At 43.3% G+C, this 12468-nt stretch overlaps 1 protein-coding gene across 1 annotated transcript in view; it reads right to left on the bottom strand.

The window, feature by feature from the left end:
* The window catches only part of LOC136976685 (probable JmjC domain-containing histone demethylation protein 2C), a 146212-nt gene that overhangs the window by 25223 nt on the left and 108521 nt on the right, over positions 1–12468 (bottom strand). Inside the window, 4 exon segments of the mRNA XM_067272048.1 lie at positions 4159–4300; positions 5048–5124; positions 5860–5944; positions 8195–8401. Coding sequence (XP_067128149.1) covers positions 4159–4300; positions 5048–5124; positions 5860–5944; positions 8195–8401 — 511 coding nt within the window.

The raw sequence follows: 12468 nt of genomic DNA, 5'->3' as shown, positions 1-12468 counted from the left end.
GTCAATTTTGGCATTCTGCAGTTAAAAGCGAACGTTTGGGAACCGAGTGTAAGAACGCAACGCCAACGGACGCTACAATGAATTCACCTGTGTTTGTCCGCGCGCACCTGTCCGTCGTCATGACTACGGCTCACGGACGATAAGAGAAGCTCCTCGTCCGAACCGTATAAATTAGGCAGAGGATGACCTTGACCCGACTTCGCTGTGGGAAAGAAGTGAATGAAACTATTTTTCCCTTTACAGAAAGAGGCGGAAAAAAAGAACTCGTTCGCGAGCTTTAATAACAAAAGAAGTTTGTAAATAATGCAGTTCCTATTAATTTAATCGCGGTTATTTTTAGCGGTCGAACATTTTCCTAGTATCGAAAAAAGGAAAAAGTGTAACCGAGAATCTCGTGTTTTTTCTTTCTTTCTGGCCACAAATTACAGTTTTGCGTAACCATACCGGACGAATTTCGGCAAAAATCGAAAGCAAAGCGGCGTGACGACTCCTTCCCAAGTCATAAAACGAAAAATGTCAGATGATGAATGCTGCACGCAGACGATAGTCCTCGTCACGCTAAACAGATAGAGAATGCAGAAGGTCGGTAGCCTACCTGGATGTGCAGCCAAAAGTAACTAAGTACGTGGATTCTTATTGTGCGGCGAGGCCATGTTGGATTCCAAACCGATACGGGAAAACCAAAAAAAAAAAAGGTGAAGTTGTTCGTTCGCACGAAAACCCTTTTTTAATTATTTTTTAGAGTTAGGTCAGATTCGTCCCTTACGTAAGTGATTCTACTTTACGCAAACTGACCCGACGTTCGACGAAGGTCACCTCCTCCCACCGATTGTCCTGGATAATATGGGTGCCGGCTGAGAAATGACGTTTTTTGCAAAGATAAAAGTGCAGAATGGAAGTAAAGTGGGCCAGATTGCGATCGTGGACGGTAGATTTTCGGGTCGGTCTAAAATAGCGATTATATTTGCGCGATGGCGGACCTAACAGCCGAAGGTCATATCGATTTGGAGAAGTTTTTCGGAGAGAAAAATCTGCAAACATTCTTTTTTAAAGAGACGATTGCTCTTCTCGTGACTGCGGGCTATATTCAGAGACTATTAGCCACTCCTGCCACAAACGTGTTCTGAAAAGAGAGAATAAACTGGCCTTGCCCGTCTTCTTTCCCAGAATTCTGGAGGTCGCATTTAAAAAAAATTGAAAGGGCCAGATTTTAAAGAACGTACTTACCGCGTCGTCTTAGTTGCAAGGATTATCCGCCTTGGACGTTATTTTATTCCATGTTGGCACGGTTCGAAGCGGCACCCGCGTAACTCGTACACGTAACAGGTGAACGCTGCGACGCGACTCAACAGTCCGGCTGCCTGGCACCAACTAAGCACGCACGGCTGACTGGCAGTGACAGAACCGGGTCTCGATGCCTCCGGCTAAGCAACTTTTCCACCCTCACGCTGCCACGTTTTCCACAAGAGACACAGGTGGCCCCGACCACACCCAGAACACACAGTGCCGTGCGGTTTTTAACATAACAATAGTTGGAGCAGCGACCTGCCCCCGGGTTCTGCGTGACTGAGCTGCAGCCCTTGATCTAGTTGCCTCCCCTCTCCGAATGCACGAGCGCCGTCTAGACTCCCCTACGCTAGTGGTAATGGATCAATGATGTGTGCCAGATTGTCTGGCTGGATCTCACACAACAGATGGGCCAGCGAGGAAGAGCGAAGAAGAAAGGTCAAAGGGGATATCGCTGGTTCCCATCTCGCTCGGCTACCGATCGTCCCACGCTTTTCTTCGCGCCGCAAATGACCAAAACTTCGATTCCGACATTACGAAACTACGGTCCAAGGAGGATAATGGATATCGAATGAATGCTCGGGACAAAGACTAAGAGCGGGAGGCACCATTTTATTTCTTCTCCCCGCGCACACTTTGTTACTATCCCAGGATTGCAAATCGCGGACGGTCCAATGAGCTGAGACCAGACGTTGGTCACGTGTAGCAGAGCGGAACAAAGTGCTGCATCCATTTTAAAACATTCGACATTCTCGGTTTTTATAGTAAAGCCCCGTCTTCTGAATGAAACCAGTTTATAATCCAGACTGACTCATATTATCGAAAATGGGGATAATTCGTCCATGTTCGAAACTTCTACTAGCACTTTATGTAAATGCGAGAAGGAAAAAACCGTGCCAATTATTTATTCTTCTTATTTAAATCACCCGAATGCCGAACGACAACGAAGGTCACCTTGACTCTCCACTAGTAAAAAAGTTGCACATCATTGAACTCCTGACCCGTGCTAACTCCTGTTTTTTTTTCTTTCCATCGTCCAATAGTGTTTATTCTCCACTTCTTATCTATACAGGATGTAAGTACTTTTGACAAGACCATCCAGTCAGGTAAAGTACAAAGTTCTAATCGAAAGGATCGGGGAAAAAAGCGAAAAATCAATTGAATAGTCACGGTAGAAAAACCCAGCAGTAGATCAATAGCTAGAGGATTTCTCCAATCTAACTCCCTCGATACTAATAAACCTTTACCCGAGATGCAATTCGAACGATTGCTATAACTCTCGCGGGTCGTGTCAATTGGTTCGAAGGTGATAAAACTTCTTTTTGTTTTGCCCTCCGTTTTTTCGTTCTTTACTAAAAACTGAAGATGGCCATTACGACGAGCGCTCGCTCTTAATTCCTACATTACAAAACTCCGCGATTACCATCGACTGGAAGAAGAGAGCTCTTGCCAGAGATTGAAAAGACCTTCGGCGACCGACATCTATGCAGAGCACGTGCGACCAATCTCCACCACACTCACCGGGCACATACCATATTTTAGAGCGCGTAGTACGAGATTAACGGCCGTGCCGGACCACCTGCCATCCTCGGACTATATATATCCATCGAAGGAGGCGTTTTCGGAAGACAACAAGGAAACTGGTCTATTTTCCCGATAGGAAGAATGCGGTGTTACTATCTTCGCAAACTACATTTGTTCGACAAGGACGTGAGAAGGTGATAAGTCACCCCGCCACTCACTCTCCCCTCGGAGAAATAAGAGAACAATAAGCCGTCTCGAATGAATCACTCCACACGGCAGACCCGTCTTCTCTTTTGTCTGCGCCTTTCCGAAAAAGGAATCCCTTCTAACGATTATCTAAGACGTTTACGGACGAGGATAAGAGAGAAGGGGGAAAATGTGCCTTTTGTTTCCTACACAACCGGTTACGTTCGTAATTCGCAATTCTTCGCAGTTTCATCCAGAGATTTCTGGTGCATTGTTCCAGCTGCAAATCCGTCACCAGCACAAAAAAGTGTAATGTGTGGAGAGACGGCGATAGCGTGGCCCGAGGAAATGGGGCGATTCGAACGTTGCGTAAGCGGTAAAGCGTCCGGAAAGGCATTTTTACCGGTGACCTCCAACGCAAATTTATACTCTTATCCGCAGAGATAATCTATTGATAGGTTGGACGGCTGCGCGGACAGAGAGTAAAGGAGCGCATTTCTGGAGTTAAACTAATAACGATCAAAATAAACTTTTTTCCACCCTACCCTGGGGTATTCTCTTTAATATTTGCGCGAGATGTATCTCATTACGCGGTTCGATCGATGGCGAGTCGACCCGGGGCACTCTCTAGCGATTCGCGTTAAAAGCCCAGATAACTTAACTTTAATACGTTCGACGAGATTCTACTTAAACCTAATCTACTCGTAAAAGCTTATTTATCTTATTCCGCGACGACTGGAGAATTAGTCGGTCGGCGTTACAACCAATTATTCTCCCGCCTCGTCAAAAATTATGGCTCCACCTCGAAGAAAACTATCGCTTTCGGTCACCCGCCGAACTATAAAACCTATTCTGCCATCGCCGTAGCCGCCAGCCTGGGCGAAAACACCACCTGGAAGATAAAAATGCCGCTTCTGTTCCAAAACACAAGCCAGGGCGAGACGTTACAAAATTTGAAAGAAAAAAAATGTTGCGAAACCGCATTAAATTCCATTTTCGAAATCGCCGCCGCCATAAATGCAGAGTTACGCCTCGGATCGTCAAACAATTATTCGCTGGGATAGCACTTCTAGTGCCTAAATGTTTTCAGCTGTCGCGGGAACCGTCGGGTAACACTTATATTCTAGATTTTTTTTTTTAAATAAAAGGAAGGAGACAAACCTCTGTCGTTGGAGTTATCGAGGAGCCCGTCGGGTCCCTGTTTGAATTTGGTCTTCTTCTGAACCGTGGGACTGGCTGTAATCCTGGACGTGGATACGGACGTCGGACTGTGTTGATTTCTTGTTCTGGTGCTGTACGGCACCTGTTATCGGATTAAATACTCGTAAATATCTCCGTTTGGTGGCATCGAAACAATGTGTAACGTAAACATTATCGACGTAAACGCGTCTATGCAAGAATGGAGAGGCACGGTTCTACCCCTGCACTACCTTACACGTGATGTGATGCGATGTGACAGGTCATGGCCAGTGAAGCTGACGGTCTATTTCGTGCAGTAACGAGGCAATCTCGCCGAACGAAAATCTTTCGACTCCACCCATCGAAAACCCTGTTCCTGTTTGATTGTGGATGGGTTTTTTTTCCGAGGGAATAGCACTTTGAACGTTACGTCATTCCTGTTGATTTATATCTGATCAAAATAACCTACATAAAAACGTCGGAGCGAAATATTTGTTTTTAAAATCTAACCCCGAGATTATCTCGTGACGCTTCCATAAATTGCCTCGGCTATTTTTCTTTTCTTTCCAGTAAACCTACGCGGAAAGAACCGGACGAAATGCCCTCCCCGATCTAATTACGTCACGTATCTGGATCTAGTTCGTAAAATTAGAGGAAAGTAGGTCGTTATAGACTCAACGGCTGAATATGATTAATCTGTGGATACACGGGACGTTTTAACAACGCCTCTTTTCACGTCTCCGTCGACTATACCCGATTACGAAGGATTAACGCTAACGATAAAAGTGCGTTTGAAGTGTCGGCGCACGAAAGGATGCCACTCGACTGACCGAAAGTTAGTTTCCGAAGAGATTAAACGCTCGATACTCACCGAAATCCTTTGTTGGTTGCAGGTACGTCTGCGAGGAGTGATGCCGATGTTTTCGCCTTTCAATATTGACTCCACTACTGTAAACAAGAAATTGTATCAGACAACCGTTCACAAACAGCGAAATATGCGATCCGCTAAACCGGATATCTAGAAAAAAAAACAGCCCAACACGTTTAAAACATCGCATTCCCACGTCCGAATTAATGACGCGGTCGAAAGGACTGCGGCCAGGGGTGTGAATGACAAATGATCTACCTGGCGTTCGCCGAGGAGTGGCCCGAGGAAGATTCCTGGCCCAAAACCAAACTTCCCAAAGTAGCCGATGGCTAACGGAGATAAGAAATTTTGCATTTAACGAGATGAGACGCTCTCACCGTCAAAGTTCTCAAAGCCACCAACATTGGTAAATTTTATCTGACGCTCGTTACGGAAAAAAAAAAGCCCGTTTCCTGTCTGGATGAAGTGAATTGCAAAATCTTTGTCAACTAAATAGTCCGGAAGGGATATCCCCGCCTAGCCAACGTGGCCGTGTGAAAAATATGTAAGGAAACCTGTTTGAACGGTGTTAAACAGGTTGGGGTGTTTTTTAACGAGGCCAATCACTCGAACGGTGCGTGCCGATTTTAGATGACTGAACCAGAAACTCATCTTTAATGGTATTGAAAATGAAGATAATGCTTACCGATACCAGGGGACACTAATCTCACTAGAATATAAATAACCTATTTTAGCGGCACGGCGAATGGCGCTTTGTGTTTTCTCCGACTTTATCGGTCGGCTAGAAAGACTGGCAATTAATAACACTACTTTACCTCCATCGCCAATTAATTTCATCTGTACCAAGCATGGGTCTTCATTATGTTCTTCGAGCACGGTGTCGTCGGTCAGAGTTAATTCCTGCCAATAGAAAAGAATAAGTAAGTTGCATCCATCCAAAAAAAACCGTTGGCGACAGACACAAACACGCACAACATTCACTAGAGAAAGAGTAGTCTTCTCGACCGATTCTCTCGAGGGGGGTTTGGCCCACACGCCGCACACGCACGACGCTTAAAAGAGTAGGAAACGTTGCATGCGTCACAGTAGTATTCGGACACGATCGCTTCTTATTAACTCTACGACAACAATTATGTTACTTCTTTCGATATCGAAAGAGAAAGGCGAGTTATTAAATTAGCATAAACATACTGGAAATACTCTTGTGCACAAGCGAGTTTGGAATTAAATATCCCAACGATGGATATCTTATAAAGAAAGAAAGGGGGTGAAATGTAATAAAAATAGTCTCTCGTATTTCCTCCGGCATTTTAAAGAATAAACTAATTTCACTTTCTTCGACTTGCGCCATAAAAGATTTATTCTTTTTTTTACCGTCTTTATCTATACATCATGTTTCGCCAACAGGAATGATAATCGCAAGATGCCAAACATTGCGACTTGGGTGACGACCGCTTTGTAACGTCGTCTGTAGGTATCCGGATGATAAAAGATGAGAACGGCTCACGTTCTCCAAGTCTAACGTGCACCACGTATTGCATTCGAAAAGACAAATTTACGGCAAACCTTTCTTTCCTTTTTAAATGACTTAGAAGCCGACGACGTTCTCGGCCAACGAGTTCACATAATAAATTTTACTGGACATCCTTATTATGTTAAATAAATAGCAGCGCATTACGAAAATTGTCGAGTACAGCGAGAAATTTCAAAACATATCGCTTTGGGGTCAGACAATGATCCGTTACGATATAACTTGCCAATCACGAAACGTTAAGTCGTACAAATTCTATTGTTCATTGTACGGAGGCTCTTTAAAAACTCATACGCTTCTATTTTAGCTGCAGGCACGTCGAAGGTTAAACTCCATTGTAAATCAAACTAGGCTAACAAGAAATAAGTCGAAAATAAATTCGCTTCTGCAGGAAAGACCTTACCTGAACGGACCTACGTCGAGTGGACTGAGACCGAACCGAACTAATGCGCCGATTACGATTCGATTAAACAATGCCTAACAATAGAGTGGCGACAGTAATTACCGTGAAAAAGAAAATTTCAAAATAAAAAAGAAATGAATCGTAATCGCTGAATCGTATCGCTTTAGATAAATATTAATCGCTGGCAAAAGCGATAAGATGCGGGTCGACTCACAAGCTCGTAAATAACCGACCACTATATTACGGCCGATAGGTATTTATGCCTGTTTGGAATGGGAAGAAAGCGCCTTTGAAATTTTAAGAGTTTGCTAACCTTCTGACCTTGAAAGAGTCGAACGAAGCAGCCGTCCGGGGTAATACGGCGTCAAAAGTCCAGTTTAAGAAAGGAAAGGGGGGAATTCTTTGTGCTAGATAAATTTACATAGGATCCCCGGTGATATTATTCGCCAGGCAGATTGAAGTTTGCTAGGATTGCTTTCAGTCGGTCGAACAACCGTGACGCGTTCGTCTGCCGTGTCGAAGGTCGAGTGAAAACGAACACGCCCGCGGGCAGTTAAAGGTCCCTATTATGCAGTTGTCAAAGGACGCTTACGCGAGGATTGCATCGTTTTGACGTAACTAATTAAGAAATTACGCTCTCGGTGCGTAGTCGAAAGAGAAAGAGATTTGCAATCGGCCAACTTGGCAGTCTTTCTGTCGTTTTTAATCCTCTTACAATTGGCACCGAGACTAACCGATTTTAATCTTCCTAACGAAGTCCCCAATTTAATTCTTACTCCGTAAATCCTTCCAATTAATAACTATCTTTTTACTCGGATAAACCGATAATTATCATAATTACTCGGACGCCGGGGGTCTTAACTCCCGTCTCAAAAACGATCGACCACCTTCCTCGGCACCGGGACACATTCGACCAGGATCCGTGACGGAAACGCGTTCCGAAATTTCATTTCCATATTCATGACGAACAAACAATGGCCGCCGATGCAACGTCATACGACCGGCTCGCACCTGGATCCTCGTAAACTCGGAGCGGCAGGTGAAGCGTGAAGCTCGGATCTCTCTCCATTGATAAAGCCACCAAGCATCGCGGAACAGGAGGAAACGCCAGAGCTTCGTTTCCGAGAAAACAAACTGGGTCACGCTCCTACTCGACCGGTTTTGTCTTTCCGAACGGGACCGCACCCACCCTTCGAGTACAAGGTCGCGGGCTTACCCTTGTGTTGTCGTTGTAAGAGACGATAACCGCCGTATACCACTGCGTAGTCCCTTCGACCCTGTATACCTCGACCCTGTAGCCCACCAACACCGACGGTGTGGTCAATAGGATTTTCTGACCGTCTTGATATTCCGTCCACTTCTTGATTGACTTTTTCACTTCTGGGTAATCTCTGCTAGCAGATTGCTTTTCGCTATCCTGCTCCTGCGAAAAAAACAAGAGAAATGAGATTACGCTTATCGATTTATTCGAGCCATCGACGGTCTCTCTCTCCATAAATCCCGTAAATGTGCTCCCGGTCCGATTGCTTTTGCCCAAAACCAATTCAAGGTCGCGCAACCCTTCGTCTCCGACACAACAAATACAAACAATAAATATAACCTATCGATCCCGCTTACAAAACACCCGCTGACGTCATCTCTTCGCAAACTTTCTTCTCTCCTTTTTTTTAAACACCGCTAAATTCTGCTTACAAATATTTAACGATGTCGTGAGTTTTAAATTACTTTTATGGAAATATTGTGCAATAACATTTCGTCTCGCACCACGATAGTATAACTCACGCGAATTTATTCCCCGTATTGAGAAATTTCACGTTATCCGTGGCTAAATGCCAAGCTTCCTTCGTTTTACTTTTTTTATTATTATTATTTTTTATTTATTTTTACTCTTCTCCGCATTCCCAGAAAGAAACGTTCTAGCGCATCACGTGTCATCCTCCACCGACCGTGGTGATTAGTAAAATTTTAGGTCACGTTTAACGATGTTTACCGCGTGACGAGGTACCTTCTTTATATATATATATTTATATATTATTTTTAATTTTCCTTTTCTAATTTTTCCCAACTATTTTTGCGCCGGGAAAGCCGAGGAAAGAAGGGGAAGGAAAGAGAGAGAGAGAGATTGGTGGCTGCTGTCGTAAATGCGCGGGGAAGAAGGCGACCTTGCTAGCTCTGACGTCAGATAAATAAACATGGCAGTGAGATGACTGTTTTTGCCCAACTGTTACGCCGTCCTTACTATTTGCCCCGGGGAATGTTTTCGACCGGAGATTCCTCGGTTCAGACCGACTTTCGGTTTATAAAAAGATGAGACTAAAATTATCTCTGGTATTTGCACTCGAGCATTAAAAATCGTTTTATACGCTCCTCTTTTACTTATCTTACTATAACAAACGCTGCGCCATTTTTTTCCTTCCATTTTTCTAAAAATATATATTACTAGGAAATCTGATTATATTGTGTCGATTGCCTTCGTCATCGTACGTAACCATCTTTTGGCAAATATAGAAAATGTATTTTAGCATCGTCATTATTCTTTCTATCTAGAAGTTTGGATAAAAATCGACATTTTATCTGCGTTTTACTACGTCGCCTCCATTTTTTTTATTGAGTAAAAAACTGCGAAATGCCTGCAGATTTTTATTACTGGCTATTGTTAATGTTTCGTCGTCCGTGGTATTGCATGGAGGCCAGATTAATTCGCGAGACTTATCGTCCAAACTTTTAAAAATTGAGGAATCGTAAAACGTAAAAGGAAAAGGCCGGTTGTAGCAGAACAAAGAATGGATGGTAGTTATCGATCGACGGGCGCGTGTTACCCCATTTCGAGAGTAGTCCGACATTAACGAGCGTCACACGTTGCGGGGAGGGAAAGAGAATTTTGAATGCTGTCACTTAATAACGTTTGGAAGTCGGCGAAATTGCGGTCGATACCAGATGAGAAGAATGTACGATGACCTTGTATGACGAGCGAAATGAAATCTTATCGGGGTGTTGCAGCTTTGTCGAACGACGGATGAAAGTTCTACGGCATTGTTTCGTAGAAGTAAGATGAGAACTAACACGTGTTCGTATCTCGCCTTTCTTATACCTGCAGTTTGAAGAGGAGTCGACGTCTGATAAACGCCAATTACAAAAACGCGTCTAGGTCCCGTCGATAAAACACTGCTGCATTCATCGACCGCCGCACGAATAAAAAAAAAAAAAAAAGGCACCAATTTTGTGCTCGTGCATTCCTCGATTCTCCCCCTCGTAATCACTCCAGGAAGAGCTTTCAAAATGGCGCTGGTGCCCAAATATGTAGCTATACGCCTTACGCCAAAACTACGACTGAAAAAACAAACACCTCCCAACCCGAAGCCATTCTCGAAATGATTGGCAGAAACCAGATTTAAAGGTCCACTTCCTAGAATCGGTGTGTTAATTTAACTTTTATGCAAATTATCGTCGCTTCGCCTACTGGTTCGAGAACAAAGCAGGGGTAGGCACAGTACACTGTCTATTGCGTGGAACTGATAGAGGTAGTGTCGACAAGGCTACTCTTACACAATAAAAACAAGCAGAAACTTAGGCCTACATCCGTTATTAGGCTGCACAACCAGTAAATTATTGTGTAAAAGCATATCTACCGATTTTAATGGTTTGTAGTTGATTGGCCATCCGTTTAAGATAATTTTTGTAAAAACAAGATTGTGTGTAAGTAGCGTACGTGTAGGGAGGAAAGCCGCATGTAATTTCGAGTCGAAAGCACACGAAATAACTCAATACCGACCGAACTACAAATCATCTCTGGATGTCAGAATGATAAAACTATTTCTAGATTCGAAAAGTTTCTTTTTTTTTTTTGTTTAGTTACTGATTGATGGAGGAAGTCACGTTCGACCCTAAACATTTCCATATTTCGTGTTTTCTATTTGGCATGCCAACCCGTATGCAAATCAGACCTAGATGACTTCCGAACATATTTTATTCATTCTACACGACTAGGAAAACTTTTAATTTAGTTTGTTGTGATAACATAATAAAAAAAACCAGTTTAAAAATGGCGACCGGTGATGTCATTGAGCAATGGATGGCGTCCTTGACACTACAAAATAGCCTAGCTAATCATGCCAACTAAAATAATACTCGGCTGTTTAAAATGTTTTAAAATATCTGACCTCGTTTGACTCGACAGACAATGAAATTACCTCTCGCTATTTGTTTCTATTTCTTTTTTCTTTTTTATGTAAAGCAGATCGTTTTATATTTCTAACATGTTAACATCTTCAATGATGAAAGACAGATAAAAACCAGTAAAAGTTGCATAATCTATAGATAAAACTATGACGTGGTGAATAGCAATAACGTGTTAATAAACCGAGCCGATACTTGAGTGAAAATAGGTCAACGCCGATAATGAATTTAATAATAATAAAAGAAAATAATAATAATAATAACGATAGACGAAAAATAAGAAGTGTAGCAGCAGCTTAACTTATTGCAACACGTGGACAACAAAATAACCTTGATGTCTTGTGACAAGATAGAGTTTCTCGCTATCGCCTTCTATCAAACATCGAGATCAAATTTTCTCGAACGACTACCTTCCCATCCTTTCGTAACATCAGGAAAACTGAAAGGCAGCAGAGAGGAGGAAAGGGGGGGAAAAAAATTTATAAAAATATATCTGAAGGTCGCCTTGAATGGAAAATCGATATTTCGTGAATGGTGTTGCGTGCGTTTATTCATTAAACTTTAAAAAAGATTCTTTCTTTCTTCCTTTCTTTTTCTCAACTTTAGTGATTAGAACGGATTTAAACTTTACTTTTTTTTCTATCACGACTAATGTACGAGTGAAGAATCGTATGGAAAGACAGTCAATTGAATGATTTCCCATCCGGGGTGGACCGATTCGACAAGGCCATCGATCAAGACGGACAAGTGCAATTTCTTAGTCTTTGCTGCAGAAATGTGTTAAAGTTATTCCCTATTTTGTTATTTATATCGATTTAAAAGAGTCAAAAGGCCGTGTTTCGTTTAAGGGATCTAAAAAATGATAGATCCCCGACCGTTTATTCTGTCGCTCGTCGAAGCAACGACGGTGGGTGATGCTAGTGAAACTCGGTACGATTTCGAAAGGTTAACCTTCTCTTCGACTTCACTTCTCGGAAACACCGTCACGGTATGCAAAAGGAAATCTTCACACGCGAAACTGGGTCATGCGTGACGAAACTCACGAAATCGAGGACTCCCAACTCGCGCCTCTTCCTTCTCCCCCTTCTCGCTATGAAAAAACGAGGCCCCTCATTTCCCTCCCACTCTCCCGAGGGGCCTCCGGAGATGGATTCGGCAGATTGAAGCACAGGCCCGGGTTCGGCCCCCAGGCAGGAGAGAGAGAGTCGGGCACGTGGGGATGGCCTTGACGCGCACACAAGCGAGTTATTGTACGCGGAGGACTGCACAATAGAAGCAGCGCCGGAGTCTAGAAGAGTCATAATGAGACAGCCA

This window comes from Centruroides vittatus, unplaced genomic scaffold, assembly GCF_030686945.1.
Source record: "Centruroides vittatus isolate TY-2023 unplaced genomic scaffold, ASM3068694v2 contig_417, whole genome shotgun sequence".
NCBI classification, from domain to species: Eukaryota; Metazoa; Arthropoda; class Arachnida; order Scorpiones; family Buthidae; genus Centruroides; species Centruroides vittatus.
This window is presented reverse-complemented; position numbering and strand designations above follow the sequence as displayed.